This window comes from Mobula hypostoma, chromosome 21, assembly GCF_963921235.1.
Source record: "Mobula hypostoma chromosome 21, sMobHyp1.1, whole genome shotgun sequence".
NCBI lineage: Eukaryota > Metazoa > Chordata > Chondrichthyes > Myliobatiformes > Myliobatidae > Mobula > Mobula hypostoma.
Window position 1 is genome coordinate 17,876,692 of NC_086117.1, and position 21,966 is coordinate 17,898,657.

General features: G+C 44.3%; 1 protein-coding gene across 1 annotated transcript in view; it reads left to right on the top strand.

Annotated features, from left to right (window-relative positions):
• Positions 1 to 21,966, top strand: part of LOC134360080 (hemicentin-1-like) — a 425,813-nt gene that overhangs the window by 44,285 nt on the left and 359,562 nt on the right. Inside the window, exons 3-4 of the mRNA XM_063074161.1 lie at positions 7,218 to 7,376; positions 11,615 to 11,737. Of these exons, the coding sequence (XP_062930231.1) occupies positions 7,218 to 7,376; positions 11,615 to 11,737 (282 nt within the window). The remainder of the gene's footprint in view (positions 1 to 7,217; positions 7,377 to 11,614; positions 11,738 to 21,966) is intronic.

Below are 21,966 nucleotides of genomic sequence, written 5' to 3' on the forward strand. Positions count from 1 at the left end.
CAGCAAGTGACAAGAAAAATAACGTCAAACCACTAAACAATGAAGGTTACATGAAATACTATTCCACATCAGAAGGATGAGTTGTACATTTGTTTTAGAAGTCAGGGAAGTAACATTACAGGTTGGCTCATGCTGGCTTCTTCCTGTATGGGGAACAATTAAAGTAATTTTGTTATTATATATCGACTTCTAACCCCCTTGGCTGTAATAAATTCTCAACATATGGTTGAATCATTGCTGAAAGTGCTGAATTCTGTTTTTATTCTAATAAGGCCAGGGAACGGGCAGATTTTGTTGGTTGTCTAGTCGGCAGCCAGGAGCTTTGTAGCTGGCAAAGGTTCAAAGGGAAGGAAGGGGGCCAGAAGTTTCTCCTAACGAGATGGATAGATGAATAAAGAGTCTGTGATCTGGAGTGGGGAAAGTCCTCCTGTTAATAAGCCAGAACTAGGAGCCCAAATCGTCCCTAACCAGTGACTGGGCAGCGGCCGCTGCCTGTTGGAATTGTCCTTGCCAGCTTAACTTCCATGTGAACTCAGGTTAGTGGGATGTTGAAACAGTTCGGTGTCTCAATAAACATCCTGGTCCCATGAGTCTTGCCAGAACTATTAGTGAGCCTGCTTCAGTGATGTCAGTATCAAAGAGGGAAGAGTTACGAATGGATTAGGAAAAGAAAAATATTTACATTTACATTTCGGACTTTTCTCTTTGGAGTGAAGGAGGGCGACTTGATAGAGGAGTACAGGATAATAAGAGGCACAAACCAAGTGGACTTCTTTAGCCAGGGTGGAAATGGCTAATATGAGGGGGCATAATTTTAATATCAATGGAGGAAAGTATAGGGGGAGATGTCAGAGGTAAGTTTTTTACACAGACAGAACAGGGGACCACTACAGAGGCAGATATTTTTGGGACATTTAAGAAGCTCTTAGATAGGCACATGGATGGTAGGAAAATGGAGGGATATGTGGGAGGGAAGGGTTAGATTAATCTTAGACTAGGTTAAAGGGTCAGCATGACATTGTGGACCGAAGGGACTGTACTATGCTATAATGTTCTATGTTTTGCGTTTAAAGCAAGTATTCCACTTTAGTGAAGGAGAGGGACCCTCGTAATTACTTTTCAGCCTTGAGGAGCTTTGGTCAGTAAATATTAAATATCGTGTCGTTAAAAAGGTACTTGGACTAAACCAGACATTAATTTTATGATGAGCTTAATCAGGTTCCTAAGGTTGTCATAGCCGGGGGTGGTAGTGGGGATAAGTTCCCACTACCTATAAACTGCTCCAAATGGCGTGCGTCTCTAACAGCCTCTGACAACCAAGTCCAACTCTTGGCCTTCACGTGAGGCTTAGCTACTAGGCCCGGCGGAACTGTTTCTACTGACAAGAGAGGGGGCAAAGGCGGACCACTGGCGCCTCAAAACCAGCTGCTTCGGGCAGGTGGGGCTCGTCAGCCTTGGACGGCAGCCCGCCTAGGAGAAAGAAAAATCTGATTTTAAACCTCCACTGTCTTGCGGCCATACCCACCCAGGGGAAAGGCTTTGGGAGAAAATCCTGAGGAAGAAATCCAGAGCTGGGGTCCCTAAGGCAGTTTGATGTCATTTACAACTTCACTCCGGCAACCTCTGCGACGACACTGGCTCGAGCTGTATTGGCGCTTGCCCTTCCCTTGATCTATATCAGTGACGTGGAGAGGGGGAACCCGCTGCTTGGATAACAGACGGTTCTTCAAATCTTCCCACCCAGGCTTGCATCCTGGAGAGGCGCAAACCCATGATCCCCTGGGATCGATGGCAGCCTACTAATAATGGCTATTGTTATGCTTTACAATAGTGTACACCACCTGCTGTCTCAATTTTTCAATCTTCCACACATTTCAGTTGGCGATACCAGTGAGGACACTGAGTTGTCCATGAACCGAAGGTGCACATCTCCCAGGCCACGCCTGGAGATATCGAAACACGGCGAGTCCAAGAATCAGAACCCACTGCTGTGAAGAACCATAGTTTGAGCTGCGGCTGTAGATCACAGATGCCGACAGGACCCTAGCCACCTTGAGAGGTAAACAGAGGCATGAGAAAAGCAGAAGAAGAAGCTGTTTTCATGGATGAACTGGAAACAATTGCCTGGGTCTGCAAAAACCTCTAGGGCCATCACAATAAAGACTTCATTCTTAAAATGACTCCCGTCACCTCAACATATCCACCGTGACTGTGATCAATTCCTTAGTCAGGAATGCAGAGGTATTTCACCTGAGTCCGTGGAGTGGGAGGTGGGGGAGGTGGTGGAGATGAGAATTAGCGAGTCAGCTCTGTTGATCTCACTTTTCTTGACTTTTCACCTCAGATTAGTATCAAAGATTCAGATTCCGATTTATGCATCACAACTGAATCGAAAAATGCCTCGTTTACATCAACAACCAACACAACTTATGGATGTGCTGGGGGCAGCCTGCAAGTGTTACCACACCTTCCGACACCAATGAAAAAGTCTCCTGAATAAATAAACCAATGAGAAGTAGAACCTCAAGAAAGCCCAAAGGCCGTAATGGTCCACAAAATACTCTTTGACATATGATTACAGTTGCAATGTGGGGGATTGAAGAAAGAGAGACAGGTGGGTGAAATCCTAAACTAAATGATGTTCATCAACATCTGGGTAAATCAGTTTGTGAGTCCTGAGAAAGAGGCAACCACAATTTGTACAACTCAGCAACATTTCCGATGGCTCCCCCTCGGGAATCGAACCAGATTACCGATAAGGAAAGCAATGTTCTTTCTTCCTGAGGTAAGTGGTTAATACATGATTCCTGTTATTTTTTTAGGGATAATAAGGAGGAAGAAAATGATTAAAACGCTACAATATAATTTAAAATCACTCTGGGAAATTGTATTAATGTAACACTCGTTTCCCTAATTATATCTTTGAGGTCCCTGAGACTTTGACTAAAGAGGTAATTGTAAGGAAAATATTCTTTTCATTATTGTAGAGTTTTCCTCAATTTTGAAGCCTCCATGTATGATTTATAGGAGCTGGGAGTTTTGAAATTCAAAGACTACTTCCCTATCCTAGATCCCATCGTCAGTAAGTGGTAAAGGTTATAAACCTTAAGTGAAATCAAATGTCTGATCCAAACCATAATTTCCGTCAGTCTCCAACACCCATGCCACTCACGTTTCTCTCCTTTCCTGAAACGACTTTGTCAGTTTGGGGTTTAGTCGTTTTGGCTGCTTTCATCCTTCCTCCACAAGTGGCAGTAACTTTATTTAACTGAGAAGGTCACGGAAATTCAAAACGGAGACCAGTCGCTGCCATTGCTGTTGAACCTTCCCACATCCACAGGCAGTTCCTCGATCAGTGTTAGGAATCTGAGGCTTTCATTCTTCACATCACCATCTGTTGTGTATCTAATCCTGAAGTTGTATCTGAGTAATCTTGTATATATATTGTTTGATTAAGTGTCCTTGCATTTTAAAGTAACTAATTACAGGTTGTATGTGAAAATATGCCCCCACCACCCAGGACATGACTCCTCATTGTTACCGTAGGGAAGGAGGTACAGAAGCCTGAGGGCAAAACACTCTAGTTCACGAATAGTTTCTTCCCCTCTGCCATCCAATTTCTAAACCCCACTGAAAGTAATCTTCTGTCTCTTTGCCACATTAGGAATACTTTGTGCATTTCTGATTGTCTGGGTATCGGAAGGATACCGTTAAATATAGAAAGGGTGCAGAAAAGATTCATGAGGATGTTACAGGGACTGAAGGGCTTGAGGTTTAAGGAGAACTGGATAGACTGTTTTTTTTCCCCCCTAGAGCATAAGAGGTTGAGGAGTGACCTTGCACATCCTCGGGTGTGTTGGTTGACACAGTTGGCTGTGGAGGCCAAGTCATTGGGTATATTTAAAGCGGAGGTTGATATGTTTTTAAATAATAAGAGCATCAAATGTTACAGGGAGAAGACAGGAGAGTCGGGTTGAGAGATATAATTACACCAGCCAAGATGAAATGGTGGAGCAGACTCGGTGGCCAAACAGCCTAATCCTACTCCTATATCTCATAATCTAAATCATGGTGGACATAGATACGATGGATGTTGACAGTCCCTTTCCCATGGTAGGGCAGTCTAAAACTAGTGGGCATTGGTTTAAAGCTAAAAGGCACCTGAGGGGCGAGGGAATGTGGAATGAAGTTAGAGGAAGTGGTAGAGGTTGGTACAATTACAAAATTTAGAAGGCACTTAGACAAGTACATGGATGGGGAAGGGTTTAAAGTGATACGGGCCAAATGTGGGAGACTGGGACTAGCAAAGAGCCCAGACTGTATCTGTGCCATGCTGTGTGACGCTATGAACTCTTAGTCTGCTGTGTTTATCTTGCCTTCCTTTCAGCCAGGGGTTCACAACCATTTTTATGCCATGGACACCTACCATTAACTGAGGGGTCGGTGGGCCCCGGGTTGGGAACCCATGCTTTGAACTCTCCTTTGCAGTTTGTATTGCCGATCAGTAAAGAGCATAGTGTGATTATTCTCACTGTAAAGACGTTCCTCCTGGATTCCTCATTGCGGGCACTGTTTGAGTTTTGAAATCTACAACCAGTAGAAGTGTATTTAATTCCAATTTCTAGTCAGTACACTGCAGTGCCTTTTTACTCGTTAACTAAAGAGAGCCCAATATTGTGGGTGTAGAAAATTGCAGATTAGTTTTCTTTAGACTGCAGAAACTCTCCCTTTCTTAAATCAGAGAGAGCTTTGTAAAGGTTCACATGAAGTCGTTGCCATCGCAACTTTACTTCAGTGAAATATGTCCAGATGAAATCTGACAAATATAGCACTAGGTGATGAAGGTCGTTAATGACGACATGTACAGGACTGAAAGTCAGGATCGCACCTGGGTTGCTAGAACTGTGAGTCTGCAACACTGTGTACTGTGACCCTGCGCCACCCTAACGGTGTTAGGACTGATGAGCAAGACTTGAAACGGGGATTGGAGAAGCGAGAAGTAGAAAGTTGAGGAGTTTTTGGGGAAAGGCTGTGGAAGTGGCTAAGGACTGAACAGAGGATATCAGGGGAGTGAGATGTTGGGGTGCAGGGGGCTGGGAGAGTTTTTGTTGAAGGGACTCACAGAACTGAGTGGTTTTGAAAATGAAGGTACTGCTTCTGGAGTTTATGCAGAAGGTGTTTCGTGCCTTTGAGTCGTCAACTGGGTGCATCAAAAGAGTATTAGAAATAATCCCAACATACGACATGGGCGAGAGGGGGCCTGATTAGAGAGGGAAAGATTTAAAGATTTGAGTGAGTGTGAAGATTAAATCAAAAGAAAGATTAGCCTTTGATGGTGGGGAGGCAAAAATCTTGCAGTAATCCCAGAGTCTGAAGGAGTGGATCTGCTGTAAGTAATATTCATGTTAGAGGAACTTTACTCAAACATCAGGAGTCTATTGCAATCACTATTTCCACCCCAAACAAAAAAAAAAACACATTAAACAGAATGTTAAATAAAAGTAAAGCATATTTGATTAATTTAAGCCCTTCTGCTCATCCTAGTGAAATTGCGGCACGATCTGAGCTGAAATGCAATGTTTTGAAGACTGCTGGTGGGTTTGCAGTAGGTGAAGTGTCCTCTGTGCTTACCTGGATGGAATCTCAAGGAGCAGAGTAAATCTTTTGCATGAGTTCATCAGCATCAGGAAGCACCGAGGGATGACCCACTCCAGCGCAAGAAAAGCCCTTTTATTTCTTCGGGCTGAGCTGTTAATGCGTATTCCACTCCCGTGCACCGATTCACAGGGTGCCAGGTTCACGCTCTGGCTTTGGCTGTTTTTGGGCTACTGCTATTAGCAGCAGCTCCCCCCTTAAGACTGAGAGGGATAAAGAAATTCAGCCACGATCGACTGGCAGAGCAAACTCGAAGGCCCACATGGCCTAATGCTGCTCCTTTGCCTTATGGGTCCATAGTAAATGCAAATAGTACTTGGTGGAAGGTATATCAAGTTTCGTCTGTTCCTAGATGCCCCAGATCTCATTAGGTTGCTGATGCGCTAGGGATGGAAGTCCATGAGGGTTTGGAAATCAAGGCCCACTGGTCAACCTGAGATCAGTGTCCTGGGATGAACTGCACAGTTGGAAGCCTGATGTCTGGAAGTCTGACAATCTGGGGATAAGGAGCAGAGGCTCAAAGGTGTCCTGTCTTGGGGTTGTAGGCCTGTCTTGGTAGACATCCCACCTCTCCCGGAAGTTCTGGGAGTCTCCCGCATATTAATAGTGGCTCCCTGATGCCCGCAAATTATATACAATATCCCAGAAATAATTTTTTTTGAGAGCGTGAGAGAGCGCGAGAGCGAGAGAGAGAGTGATAGAGCGAGCGCGAGAGTGACCACGAGAGAGAGAGAGCACGTGCCATGGCAGAGTGTTCCAAAAAAAAATATAAAACGTACGTCACCCCAGACGACACTAAAGTGTACCCCTGCCTAATAAGGGTAAAAAATAATGACAGTGTTGCTTGCTCCACTGTTCACAACAGTGACTTTTCTATTGCCCATGATGGGTTAAGACTGTAAAAGACACGTTGAGGTGAGCTTAACAGGTGTAATTTGTTCATTAGCATAGCTAACGTTATTTAAACTAGCTGGCTGGCTGCTAAGGAGCTACCCTATTGCAGACATCCCACCTCTCCCGGAAGTTCCGGGAGTCTCCCGCAAATTGATGGTGCTACCTCCCTGAAATGAGTTTTTGTAGGGTAGAATGTCTGTCTTGGGGTTGTAGGTCTGTCGTGGGGTTGTAGGTCTGTCGTGGGGTTGTAGGCCTGTTGTGGGGTTGTAGGCCTGTCCTGGGGTTTGTAGGCCTGTCCTGGGGTTCGTAGGCCCGTCCTAGGGTTCGTAGGCCCGTCCTGGGGTCGTAGGCCTGTCCTGGGGTTGTATGCCTGTCCTGGGGTTGTATGCCTGTCTGAATGGGTGGATGGGAGGGATGAGAAAGTGGTTTTGTTTTGCTGTTGTTGTTGTTATTGCTGCTGCTTGTGTTGTTCTGTGGAACAACGTGGGCATGTTATGTTGGCGGCAGAATGCGCGGGCTGCCCCCAGCGCACCCTTAGGTTGTATCGATTGTTGACGCAAATGACACATTTCACTGTGTGTTTCGATGTGATAAATAAATCTAAATCTGAAACAACTGAATGAATGTAGCTAATGACTGGTTCTATCACTATTTTGTCTCGCTTGCAGGGTGGAGGTGACTGCCCCGAAATGAGTCTCAGTGCTATCAAACGAGCCCTTGAGGTATCACTCCCTGGTTCTTTTATCTACGTCTTCACTGATGCCAGAGCAAAGGATTACCAGCTTACCAAGGACGTACTGCAACTCATCCAGTTGAAGCAGTCCCAGGTAAGCAGGCTGGAATCAGGACCTCAAATGGGGCATTGAATTGACCCTGAATTTTCTGTACCCTCCTTGTTGTGCAGGGGGAAGTAGCATCTTCCTTCTTCCTTTCCAGTCCTGAGAAAGGGTTTCAGCCTGAAACATCGACCTTTCATTCATTTCCACAGATGCTGCCTGACCTGCTGAGTTCCTCCAGCATTTTGTGTGTGTTGCTTTGGATTTCAAGTGTCTAAAGAATTTCTCATGTTTGTGAAGCAACTCTCTTGCTTATAGTGATGATTGGCGTGGTAGTTGATATATAGTGTATTAAAAACTCATACAACAGTATAATAACTAGAAGCATACCGTTAAGTCAGGTGGTTCCCACAATTGATAAACAGAAGCACATTAGAGATACATACTTGGAACAACTCTTAAAAAAGCAAAAAAAAAACTAATCAAGAAAATTGCTGGGATTTCCTTCATTTATTTGGGACCCAGCGTCCCTTATTTGGGGCAGGAGACAGTTGGTGAACAGTTTCTAACTAGTGTCAGTCGCATGCACTTGTTTGGCTATTAGACTCTACACTGTGCTTAGAGCGGACAGTTTTCAATTCTGTCATTTGCTTGTGTTTTTTGTTCAAAAAGCAGAGATTTTTGTCACTGATAGTTGGCAAAAAATAAGGATTTAGACAATTCAGAATGGTTTTGTTCACTGAAGTTTCAAGCTTTCAGGATTGGAGGTGTCAAAAAGGCTGGGAATGAAAATGAAATGATTTCACTCCATCAGCAAGTTAGAAACTATGAAGGGTTTGAAGGTATTGACAATCATCTTGAAAGTTACAATGAAAATGATACATTATCTGCACTAGGTGTGTGTGCTGATTTTGTTCATTTACAGTCAATCAAAAGAACATGGCAGCATACCTGGATGAATACTTATGTTGATAACTATTCGGAACTAATACGAAGTTTTATAGTACTGCAGAAGTATTCGCAGTATTCAAATTTGTTCTGCATTTCATTTAAATACATAATTCGTTACTCAGTTTGTCATTTTTATACCTTTTAAAACTCTTTCCATGAAACTTCGCCTAATTGGGGCAGCCAGTTACTTGGGCTAAAATGTAGTCCCGGTGTGTCCCAATTAACTGGAATCCACTGTATTTACTAAATTACTTAGGGTATGCAGTATTTAAAGCAGGTTAATAGGTTCTTGATCAGTACGGGAATCCAAGTTTATAGGGAGAAGGCAGGAAAATGGAGTTGAGAGGGAAAATAAATTATCTTTATGGAATTGTGGAGCCTAATTAGGCTTAATTAGGCCCGAGTGGCCTAATTCTGCTCCTATGTCTTATGGCCGTAATTGTTGGACACTGTGAAAGGAACAATACTAGCTTCTAAATTGAATCACGCAGTGACATGTTTCTCAAATCAAGAACTAGATACAATGCCTCCAATACAGATTCCTTTGGAAGATCAGAGGAACTCAGAACACCTATGAATAGGTCAAATTTGTAAACAGTATATTAATCACTTTTAAAAAATGGCATAGTAATATTTTGTATGTACAATCAGTGACCACTTTACTAGTACCTCCTGTATCTAATAAAGTGACCATTGAGTGTCTGTGGCCTTCTGCTGCTGTAGCCCATTCTCTTCAAAGTTTGACGTACTGTGTGTTCAGAGATGCTCTTCTGCACACCACTGTTGTAACGCGTCATTATTTGGGTTACCGTCGCCTTCCTGTCAGTGTGATCCAGTCTGGTCATTCTCCTCTGACTTCTCTCATCGATAAGAATTTTTCACCCCATGAACTGCCACTCACTGTATGTATTGGGCGTTTCGCACTATTCTCTGTAAGTTCTAGAAACTGTTGTGCGTGAGACCTACAGTTTCTGAGCTACTCAAACCACCCCATCTGGCACCAACAATCATTCCACGGTCAAAGTCACTTACATCACATTTCTTCCCCATTCTGATGTTTGGTCTGAACAACAACTGAACCTCTTGACCACGTCTGCATGCTTTTACGCATTGAGTTGCTGCCACGTGATTGGCTGATTAGATATTTGTATTAATGAGCAAGTGTACAGGTGTGGCTAACAAGGTGGCATTAAGTGCATGTACCATGTTTATGGGCATTACTGTGGTTAGAATGAAATAAGCAAGGCATCTGTATTAGCAGCTCTTCATGCCTCTTAGTGTTTCATTAGATTTCTGGCACAGTGCAGTTAAAAAATGTGCACAACATTACAAATGTTATTCAATCCACCTCTGGTTTGGGGCCAGTGAGTGTCAAGTCATTAGGAAATGTTTCCTCTTTGTAGAGAGCACTTTGGAACTGTAGCCTGTTGTAGGTGAGATTTCAGAATATGTGAGAAATTCTGATGGTTTGTTTAAAAAAAGAGTGGTCACCTCATTAGAAATATATCTCAAAGTTCCCCAAGCTGTTATTCATCATTAGTTGATAAGTGTTTTCTTTCAAAATTAACACGATGGTGCTGGACTTTGGAAACGTACTGCAGAATGGATTTGATAGATCAAGTAGCAGCCTACTTTCTACGAAATCTCCATAAACACCTACCCTGCAGCTTGTGTTTGTCACTGAATTTGAACAGCTTGTAGTAGAACAGGAAATTTCCAATGCTGCCTGTTTGACAGGGAAGTAACACTCTGGCTGGAGGTGCATGTTTTACCACACACATTTAATTAAATGCACCGATCGCCTGCATGTGCAGATTCCACATCGAAACTGCTCATTTGAAAGGTGTTAGGGATTATTGTGGGAAATGCCTTAGTGTTCAGTTTGTAAGACAAACTTCGCCGTTTATTTCTGCTGCTCCATACTAACACTTGGGGCTGTTTGTCGCCTCCATCCCCACTCCTCTCCCAAATATCACACACACGAACTGCTGGAGGAACTCAACAGGCCAGGCAGCATCTATGGAAAAGAGTACAGTCGAGCCAAATACCTATTTTCCTTTGTCAGGTGTGGGAAGGCAGCAAAGGTGTGTGGGGTGGGTGGGGGTATTGTAATTTTAAAGTGATTCAATAACCAATATACTGAAGTCTGAATGTAGACCAGAAGATCTTAAGACCGAAGACCAAGGATCAAACTTATTTACCATGTATGCTTACGTGTATTAAGAAATTGCTGTGGTGTGCTGGTGTTACACACAACAAAAAACAACTATATTTAACAATTACACAGGTTAAAGAATCATGCAAAATTAAAGTTAAAAGTACAGATATGAAATAAACACATAAATATCAGCATGTAATTATGATGCAAACAGCATGATAGAGGTGTGGGGAGTGGGACTAACTAGAATGTTTGATTGGATTAAGTGCCTGGGGGAAGAAACTTAAGATGGCATTTTAATATAGAGGGCTGCCTTAATGACACCAGTCCTGCTGTAAGGATGAACTGAACCAGACAGTAGTGACTGATGTGAAGATACTTTCTATGACGGCAGTGTAAAATTGCACCAGTATGTTCTGCGGAGGATGGAACTTTGCCAGCCGCCACATGAAGTGTATCTTCTGCCGAGCCTTTCTGTTAATGGAAGAGATATGCTTCTCCCAGATAAGGTCCCAGGAACCTGAATGGTGAAATAGTGCTAACTGTAGAATTGTTAGTGATTAGTGGAACATTGGATGTAAAACGTAGGAGCAGAATTAGGCCATTCAGCCCATCGAGTCTGCTGTGCCATTTTCACGGCTGACTTATTTTCCCTCTCAACCTTCTTCTCCTGCCTTCTCCTCGTAACCTTTGATGCCCTTATTAATCAAGAACTATCCACATCCATTTTAAATACACCTGATGTCTTGGCCTCCACAGCTGTCTGTAGAAATGAATTCCACAGATTTACCACCCTCTGGCTGAAGAAATTCCTCCTCATCTCTGTTCTAAAGGGCTGCCCTTCAATTATGAGGCTGTGCCTTTGGGTGCTCGACCCTCCCACAACAGGATACATCCTTTCCAACTGTAATTTTTTTCTGGGCCATTCAATATTCGGTAGGTTTTAAAGAGGCCCCCATCCTTCTCAACTCAGAGCCATCATATGTTAACCCTTTCACTCCTACGATCCTGGGATCACTCTCATAAACCTCCTCTGGACCCTTCCCAGTTTACTATTTTTAACAGAAGCTTGATAAACCCTTGCTTGTCTGGTGTTGGTAAGTGCGGATGGGATGTGGGAGTGGTGTGTCTGAAGCAATTGGAGAGTGGATTGAAGTGACCACTACTCTTCCCTGTACAGGTGGTGTTTGTGTTGACTGGAGACTGTGGGGACCGAGGGCACCCGGGGTACCGGGCATTTGAAGAGGTAGCCTCGACCAGCTCAGGTCAGATATTCCACCTGGATAAACAGCAAGTCAATGAGGTGAGTGGATGCAATCTTCAGAAGGAGCATTTCTTTCCCCAGAAGTGCGGCTGCAGGGAACAGGTTAAGTACCTCAAAAACCTGGAATGTGTATTGTTGCTCCTAGGCAGTGTGTGGGCTGGGATTGGTCACTGGGTAGTGATGAGAAGTGGGAATTTCCCTTCGTTAGATGTGTGACCAGTTGTAGCACCATTACCACTGCTGCCGACAGGCTGGAGGACCGTGAATTGCGGACCTTAAGGTCTGTGTGACCAGGCTTAAATCTGACCCGCCAGGGTTCCTTGCTGAATGCCATCATTATCAGCAAGCAGTCTGTCTTCTCTCCTTCTCTCACAACTGCGCTGAGTGGCAATGGTAGACTGTGAGGGGGAGAAAAAGCCATGACCATTGTACAATACTGTGAAAAGGTCTTAGGCACATATATAATATATAGCTTGGATGCCTGAAACATTTGCACGGTACTGCATTTGTCAACGTGGAGTAGAGGGCAAGTTTGTAAATCTGGCAGGAGCAAAGGATGTTGGGAATGGTGAGGGTGGAGCACCGTGGGAGGGGTGTGGGAGGGTTGGCAGAGATGGAGTGCCAGGGGCGGGGTGTGGCATGGATGCAGACACACCCAGCCCTGAGACACCAGGCAGGGTCATTTGATTCCAAACACTTGGTTCATTGATCATTACAGAACGTCTCTCTGGTGCCTCCTGCTCCCTCCCCTCGTCCCAACCATGATTCCCCTCTCCCTGTCCCCTTCCCACTCTCAGTCCACAATAGAGACCCATATCAGAATCAGGTTTATCATCACTTACATATGTCATGAAATTTGTTTTCTTTTGCAGCAGGAGTACAGTGAAATGCATAAGATTACTACAGTTCTCTGCAAAAGTTGTAGGCCAGCTGAGCTATATATTTGTACCTAAGACTTTTGCACAGTATTGTATCGTATTTCAGTCCCAAGAGTGGCTACTTTGAAGGTGTTGATATTGCGTTTGTCTCACTTTTTCCCTCTGGGACTCGTTCAGTAGTTTGAACGTGGGGGAAGGTGGAACAACCAGCCCTGATTCCGTTCTGTCAATCTTTACCTTTCGTGTGCGTGTCACCACCTGCAGTTTGAAGTGATACCCTGGTTGCTACTCGCACTTCTCGAGTGCCCCCTGTGCCCACAGTGTCTCGGTGACTTACAATCGTGGTTCATCCCCAGCAGCTGCTTGACAGAGGACCTTCTGATCTACGGGCAGCCCCCAGGGTCACACACCGAGGGAGATATTGAGTGCTGCTGGACAATGCTCTTCACCCATCTGCCCGAAACTTGTTGGTCTTCCAGCACAGCAAGATATCTGTAAGGGAACGCAGCTGACAGGCATATTGCAGGCTGTGGGAATACATGCTGAGGGAATGAAGCTCGGCTAGGAGCTGCCAATGTAAAGGCTCTCTGGGAAAGGACCACACACAGTCTAGGGTCCTTCTGTTACCACACAGGGTGGGTCTGAATCGGGTGAGCAAGCCCCTCAAATGTTGAAATGCCTTCTTCCCCTCGGGAGGCCACATAGGCGGCAGTGGTGCTTTGCTTTGGAAACAGTAAGTTAACACGATTGAATGTATTGACTGTGAATCTGAAAGTTTTGCACTGGTTCTTTTTCTGTTTAGTTTTTATTATGCATTAAGTTTACTTTTGAAATAAAGTAAATCATGGCTGTAAGTCAGAAGGCTTTGGTTTCAAGTCCTTCTCCAAAGATATGAGTGTAGATGGTGCAATGGATCGCAAGGTAGTGTGTGGTGGTGGTTGTCTGTAGTGTCTGATGAAGACAGGAAAGCTGTATAGGGGAGTTTTTAACATTGGCAAAGCTGTTCCACTCTCTCGACCTCAGAAGACCAGGTCCAGTGGTATGAACAAGTGGCCCAACTGGCTGCAGTGGATGACCATGAGGTCTCTGGTGCCTCGCCATGCCCTTCACTTTCCACAGAGCGTTGCCCAGCCGCCTTCCTGGCTGTTGGCTCTTAGTGTAGACCACATCCGCCCAGACGGCCGGAGCTGACTTCACATGCTGGGACAGCAGTGTCCCTGTCTCAGCGGGGTACGAGGCTGTCGGCTACCTTCACCTGTCGCAGTGGTGTACCGGGGTGTGGCCGCTGTTGTATGTGGACAGGTACTTACAGTCGCAGATGGGGGCTGAGTGTCTGGTGGGGACCAAAGGTGAGCAAGCTTTGAGTGGATAGGACAAGCCCCTTCATCAGAGGTGTGACCCCTCCCTGGACACTCCATACACCCCATATGGTAACGTACAGTATGTTTACTTTGATAATAAATTTACTTTGAACTTTGAACAATGTAGTACTTATCTCTGTAGTTAAAGCCGATGTCAGTACCTTCAGACTGCTCTGCAAGACTCCGACAGCATTTTGAAGACAAGTCAGTGAGCTGTCCCTAACGTGGCAACTATTCTGCTGGAGGATTTCAGCTGATCGGGCAGCATCTGTGGGGGAAAGGAAATGGAGACTGGTGCAGAATTTCAACCCCAAACGTTGGCAATTCGTTACTCCAGATTCCAGCATCTTCAGTCTCTTCTCTCTCTCTCTGAGTTACGCCTAGTATCCTGATCAATAGTTAATCCTCAAGCTAAAAGGTTAAGCCAGCTGGTGATGTAGCGGTATCCGTACCGGACTTCCAGGCCAGTGGACCTGGGTTTGATTCTGCCCAGCACCTTGCATGCTTTCCATCCGTGCTGGGTTAAGGGTCGAGCTGGCAACTCGACCTCATAAAAAACAGACAAATGCTAAAGGACTGGAAAGTTTGCCGCCCCGATGCACCACAAGGTGGGAGAGGAACAACTACAACAACAGACCAAAAGGTTGAGTGAGCTAGGGATTTTCTCTTTGGAGTGTAGGAGGGTGACTTGATAAAGGTGTATAAGGATATAGGAGCCATAGATAGAGTGGACAGCCCCAGTCTTTCTCCCAGGGTGGCAGTGATGAACTTTTAAGGTGAGTGGAGGGAAGTTTAGGGAAGATGAAAGAGGTAGGATTTTTACAGAGAGTGATATGTCCATGTCTTGTCTTGTCCATACTGCACCAACTGCCGCCGCTGGGCTATAAATATGCAGCACTTTTATATGGTTAAGTATGGTTAAGTGCCTTGCTCAAGGGCACAACACGCTGCCTTGACCTTCAGATCACAAGTTCAACGCCTTAACCACTTGGCCACGCGCCAACACGGAATGCACTGCTGGAGGTGGTGGTAGAGCCAGATACACTGGGGACATTTAAGATACTCCTCGATAAACAACGGTTGAAAGAAAAATGGAGACAACTCCAGGATTGGAGATATCTATTCTGCCCTTCCTCAAGAGTTTTCTTCACTTTCTAAAGCTAGACAGATAGACAACTCCAGCCTTGGCATTGCTGTAGGTGAAGATATTTTTATTATTCACCAATGCAGTACAGTACGCAAGGAGCTGGTGTAAAAAGACAGTGCTTCTCGACGTTCTAACGAAGGGCAGATTAAAATATTGATCGAAATTCCTTCGACTTCTAACAAGTGCTTCTGACTACCAAATGAAACGTACAAAGGTATAAAATGGCCGACCTGATGACGGGAGCTAGTTGCTCAATACCGCGATAACGAGCAATCAGCAGCAGCTGTGAGCCCACAAGGAAGCAGCGAGAACTCGAAATTAGGAATAAAATAACAATCCAGATCAGGAAAGACATAACAATGGGCTACGTTTGATCATGGAGTACGTCAAGAGATTGCCACAGTATCACGGGCCGAAGAGACCATCCTGCGCTGTCCTGTTCTATGCTCTAAAATAAATTATCTAGGTCAGGGGGTCCCAGCCTTTTTTATGCCAAGGAACAATACCATTAAGCAAGGGGACAGTAGACCCCAAGCTGGGAACCCCTGATCTAGGTGGTTATCATTTTGTCGTTTGTAGGCGAAGGCTGCGCTGTAATTTGCTGTTGTCTTCCCAATGTTGCAGCTGTGCCTTCACAAAAGCAACCTCCACTACCCAGGACGCATGGAAAGGATGGGAATACCCCTTTTCCTTTCCACTGCCCTCCTCTGTCTCCAGAATCTGAGGCTAGAAGTCGTGCAGTCTCTCAGACACAACCTGGCTAATTCTCAGGGAGGTGGTTTGGATGGAGCACGATCAGGTTATGTCCTCACCAGCTAATCTTCTGGCACATTTAATGAACTGATTCGTGGAGGAATGATGATAGCTGGATTTAATCTTGCAATCAATGCAGATGCGTAAGCCTTTATTGGACACGAGCTACAGCCTTTTTCACTGAGACCAGACTAAGGTCACCGTTGCATTGGACTGTAGAGTCGTAGAGTTATACAGCATGAGAACAGGCCCTTCAGCCCAACTTGTCCATTCTGACCAAGTTGTCTACTTGACCTAGTCATACTTGACTGCACTTGGCCCACATTCCCCTAAACCTTTCTCATCTATCTACCTGCCTAAATGTCTTTCAAATGCTGTAAATGTACCTGCCTCTGTTACTTCCTCTGACCTGTGTAATGTGAACTGTTTGTTTCTGTCTCAGGTGATTGCAAGGGAAGGTGGTGGGTGGCGGGGGTGGCACCGAATGGCTATGAGGCAACATTGGCGGCAAGGACCAAGAAGGCCGGCGGTGTGCTGGGAATGGGTGTGATTAACGCCCGTGCAGAAAGTGTCTGACCTTGGCCATGGCTGCCCTGCCCCGGCCGACTGTGTCAGCCGGCACCAACCACCGGTCCGGATTCAGAGTCGGCTCGAACACGACGGGTAACGCAGGAATTTGTTGGTTGAAGACATGAGCACAGATGTGTGGAATGAAACGTCAGGACAGTGCTGCAGATTTGTCAGAGGTGCTGTCTGCTCCATCAGGTGGATGTGGACCATTCTGAACAGCAACTTGTGCATCTTCCCACCGCCCTAGCCAATGTTTATCCCTCAATCACTATCACTAAAGTAGATTACCTGGTCGTTATGGCATGGCTGTGCATGGACTGACTTTACCACTTCCCTGTATTCAACAGTAGCTAAAAATAACTGTTAGTTTGTAAAAAATTGTGAAAGATTCTGTACAAAAAGAAGCCTCTCTTTCTTCAGTATGATCCACCACAAGGATAGGTCGTGAAAGGCTCTGCTTAACCAACGCATATATCTGTTGGCGCATGGCTAAGTGGTTAAGGTGTTCATCTAGTGATCTGAAGGTCGCTAGTTCGAGCCTTGACTGAGGCAACGTGTTGTGTCCTTGAGCAAGGCACTTAACTACACATTGCTCTGCAACGACACTGGTGCCAAGCTGTATGGGTCCTAATGCCCTTCCCTTGGTCAACATTGGTGTCGTGGAGAGGGGAGACTTGCAGCATGGGCAGCTGTTGGTCTTCCATATAACCTTGCCCAGGCCTGCGCCCTGGAAACCTTCCAAGGTGCAAATCCATGGTCTCATGAGACTAACGGATGCCTATATATATATATATATATATATATATATATATATATATATAAATCCCTCTCTTCTGCATTAGTTGTCAAGTATCTCTGAAGGTTTTCTGGATGACCTGGAGACAGAGATGGAGCTTGGGACTGGCCAATGCTGAGTTACACGTAGTCGGTTTGTCAAATAGTAGCTTGTCTATGGAAAGAGGCAGGAAAGCGGGAATTGTACCAATGGTACAACAGGAGGGAAAACAAGAGTAGTACCTATGGTAGGGGGCAGGAAAATGAGAGTTGTACCAAGGAGGTTAGTCCTCTCACATTGTGGGCTGGAGTGGGGGTTCATTTCTCCCGTTCCGAGATCAGTCATAGGGGAGCACTTGGATCTTGACGCTTTCACGATCCAAAGGTTCTTTGGAAGTTAAGAATGAGGTATAAAACTTGTTGCTTATACAGGAGCAGAGAACAAACAAAGAAAAGACAAAGGAAACAAAGTAGTCGCGGTCTTCTCATTCTCAAACTAGAGAGAAGAAAAAATCCAATTAACCTATAAAATAGCCCGATTCAAGTGGCATGACACCTGCTATAGGAAACTTAAGAAGCTTCTAGAAAAATCCAGAAGCAACAGTACCATAATTATGGGAAAATTCACTGAACAATTGCATGGGTGATTATGTAAAAATACAAACAAGCATTGGAAAGTTAAACTACAAGAAAAATAACAATTCTGCACCCTAATCTATGACACCAGACAAGATAGGACTGAGAAAGAAAACAATCTTAAAATAATTAATAGATGGGGAAACTTAGTAGAAACTACCTCTACTGAAGTTCATCTGGGAATAAGGAAAGGAATGTATGTATTGGAAAAGTTTATGCTATTCTCTGTTTAACAAGTAACCTTGACCACCGTCTGAGAAAGGGCCAGGTTTTCACTTTATGGTTTCACAGCAATAGATCCAACATCTGGGGAAGATTATACTTTAACGAGAGCTTTTTCTTCCCCCCTTCTTCGTCACTTCTTCACATCAGCAGACTTTCCTGGGATTTAAAATTCATTATGGCAATCTCAGCTGGGTTCCATTGCCATGTGGAAGCTATTTTGCGTTCCTAACTAATCAATCTCCATTCAGTGGCTTATTTGGAGCAATCCATGTTAATATTTGAGGGAATAAATTAACAAACATTATTGATTGTTCCATTGGGAATCACTGAAGAGAGTGTTGAAAAAATACCTGGTCTGTTGAAAATAGGGTTGCCAACTGTCCCGAATTAGCCGGGACATCCCATATATTGGGCTAAAATGGTTTGTCCCTTACGGGACTGCCCTTGTCCCGTATTTCTCTCCTTAAGGAAGAGCGTTCCTATGAAACTGTTCGTAAGCCGAAATGGCGTAAAGTGAAGAAGCAATTACCATTAATTTATATGGGAAAAATTTTTGAGTGTTCCCAGACCCAAAAAATAACCTACCAAATCATACCAAATAACACATAAAACTTAAAATAACACTAACATATAGTAAAAGCAGGAATGATATGATAAATACACAGCCTATATAAAGTAGAAATAATGTATGTACAGTGTAGTTTCACTTAACAGAATCGGGAAGATTAAGCCGAAACCGATTTGTAGAAAAAAATCGGCACGTACACGCATGCGCACATCATGTATGCGCACGCAGGTGCCCGCGCAAGGCTTCATGGTCATGGTAGCCTTTCTCGGGGTAATCACAAGTGTCCCGTATTTGACTACTACTTTTGACCCTTATTTGGGAGTGAGAAAGTTGGCAACCCTAGTTGAAAAGTCTAGTTGGCGTTGGCCTTCCTACTTATTCCAGTTGTCGTTTGCTTTGAGAATGTAGGCCTGTAGTACCAATAAAGGCTTATCATGAATTCCCCTGATGTTGGGTCCTCCCAGAATGCAGTAACCTTGGCAACATATTGAATGGGCTTCTTCTTGGGTCCTGACTTCAATAAAGCAGTGTCCTGAACCTTGACCACTTCTCCAAGGTTTGGAGCAGCATGGTAGCTTAACGATATTACAGTACCAGCGACCCACAGCCATCAGTGAGAAGTTTCTGCAGCTTTGTGGTTTCCTCCAGGTACTCTGGTTTCCTCCCACGTTCCACAGATATACAGGGTTAGCGGGTAAATTGGTCACATCAGCATCCTTGGGCCGGAGGGGCCTGTATCGCTAAATAAAAAATAAAATAATTTTACAGACGGCAGGAAAAGGAAGAGGGCTACATTATATCTAGCAATCTTGTAAGATCCTCTCTCCCAGCAACCCATCCTGAAACAATATCTGGATTCAAAGGAGCGTAATTTTACCTCATAGAACTTGACCTTACTCTTCCTTCTGCCCTCTCCCCCGTTTTGTCCAACTCTCATTACTTGCCTCATGCCTTTTCGTCTGCTTCGCTGGGGACATTCCTTTCTGGCTGCTAACATCGGTCTTCACCTGAAGCAGGCCAAAGGGCGCCTGCAATGAAATCATCAATTTTCCCGACTCTTCTCTTGTGAGGCATACTCGATGTGGAAGATCTGGCGTCCATTTATGTCCATATTTAAACTCCTGTTCATAAGACCCTCGGATTTGATCACGTACAATGCGTGGTCTGCGGAAGCCAGCAAGTTACAGATCGAAGACCTTGAGAGGTGTAAACTGATCTCTGATCACTCATAAAATCCATTATTTCCAAAGTTGTTGTTTCTAATATATCACAATGGAAGGGGACTATTTATCACATAGTAGTCCACCTGTGAAGCATTAGTGCTTTCTAATTTAAGCCCAGACTAGCACTGCTTGTTATGGCAACAATACAAACATATCCTTGTCTGTCTGGTCTCAGGAGACCATGAGCTACACTTTCTAATTATTTTGTCTGTTCTGTTTTCTTTTTTGCCTAATGGATGTCCAGCATCCAAAACCCAATTTGGGCTTGAAATGAATATTCGATTTTCTTCCGGGAACTCTGGAAGATACACAGTGGCCACTTTATTAGGAGTCTCCTGTTCCTAATAGGGTAGCCACTGACTGTACGCTTGTGCTCCTCTGCTGTTGTAGCCCATCCACTTCAAGGTTCGATGTGTTTTGTGTTCAGACACCACTGTTGTAACGTGTGGTTATTTGATTTACTGTCACCTTCCCATCAGCTTAAACTAGTCTGGCCATTCTCCTCTGACCTCTCTCATTAGCAAGGTGTTTTTGCGCACAGAACTGCTGTTCTCAGGATTTTTTTTTTTGTTTTTTGGACCAATCTCTGTAAAATCTAGAGACTGTTGTGCATGAAAATCGCAGGACATCAGCAGTTTCTGAGATACTCAAACCACCCTGTCTGGCACCAACAATCATTCCACAGTCAAAATCACAGAACACATTTCCACATTCTGACGTTTGGTCTGAAAGCTGTGAAGTCGGGATTTGTAGCACTCCCTCCAGCTCTTGCCCTCCCCTTTACTTTTATCCACATTCAGGCCAGATGTAGGATACACCAAAACCCAACATTGCCCCAAAATGTCATAATCATGAAACACATTCTACCAGAATTTGCTACAGGAAATTTCTTGTAAACGCTCATTATGTAACATGTGGAACATATGAATTCTTTGTCCTCAAAGGTGTCAACTAATGCAAAGTAATACATCATTAGTTATCTCATTCTAATTGTTTCTTTGTGCTTACACATCTTTCAGCAGCCCAGTGCAGTCTTTAACAGTGCTCCCTTGTTGTTGCTCCTTTCCGCACCTTGGTGGCAACTTTGCCGTTTCCTTAGTATTTTTGTCTGTTTTTTATGAGGCCGAGTTGCTAGCTCGACGCTCAACCCAGCACGGATGGAAAGCCTGCAAGGAGCCGGCTGGATTTGAACCAGGGACCATTTGCCTCAAAGTCCGGTGTGGATGCCTCCACACCGCTGGCCAGCAACAGTACTATCTGATACAAGATTAGGAGCTTGTCCCTTTCTTCCACAATTGTCCATAATCCTATTTTCCATTTTCCTTTCAGCTGATCAAACTGCAGCCTTTGTTTCTTTAACTGCTCATAATGGTTAAATTTTGATGAGTTTTTTAAATTTGTAGAGAGCATTTTAATACACCTACTTTGCCTATGTGCACCCAAGTTTCTGTCCTGCTGTATTTCTTTCAGCTATGAATACTCCAAGCAAGCTGATGGAGGATCTCAGCTGGTCAGGCTGATGGGTAGTTGATGTTTTGGGTCAGTCCAGAAAACAAGGTCTCAACCTGAAATGTCTGTCGACTGTCCATTTTCCTCCACTGATGCTGCCTGACTTACAGAGTTCCTCTGGTAGCTTGTTTTATTTGCTCCAGATCCCAACATTTCAGAATCAGAATCAGGTTTAATATCACTGCGGTATGTTGTGAAGTATGTTGTCTCTTGTGCCTCCAACTTTATGTTCATGTTTGTTTTAAAAAGAAGTTACTGTTTATGCCCCACATCACTCTTGCAGCTACCCAGTGGAGTTACCCAATTCACACTTACCAAATTGTTTGTTATTTTAATGAAAAAAATCCTTTCTGAAGTCTAGTATGAATTGTGCATTTTCAGACCCCATGGTTCCACCACTTAATTGGAACCATATATTGTTGCGGCCACATTTTCAGATACTTGCGCACATAGTGAACCAGTGTGAGGTTAGGCTCACTTGTAAATACCAGATCTAACATCGTATGGTTAACCTCAGTTACTTTATTCACCTGTTGAGTCAAGAAATTGTCTTACATATTTCCAGAAAACATTCCAACTCTATTATCTACAACAACAGAGTACAACCCAAACCAAAAATCAAAA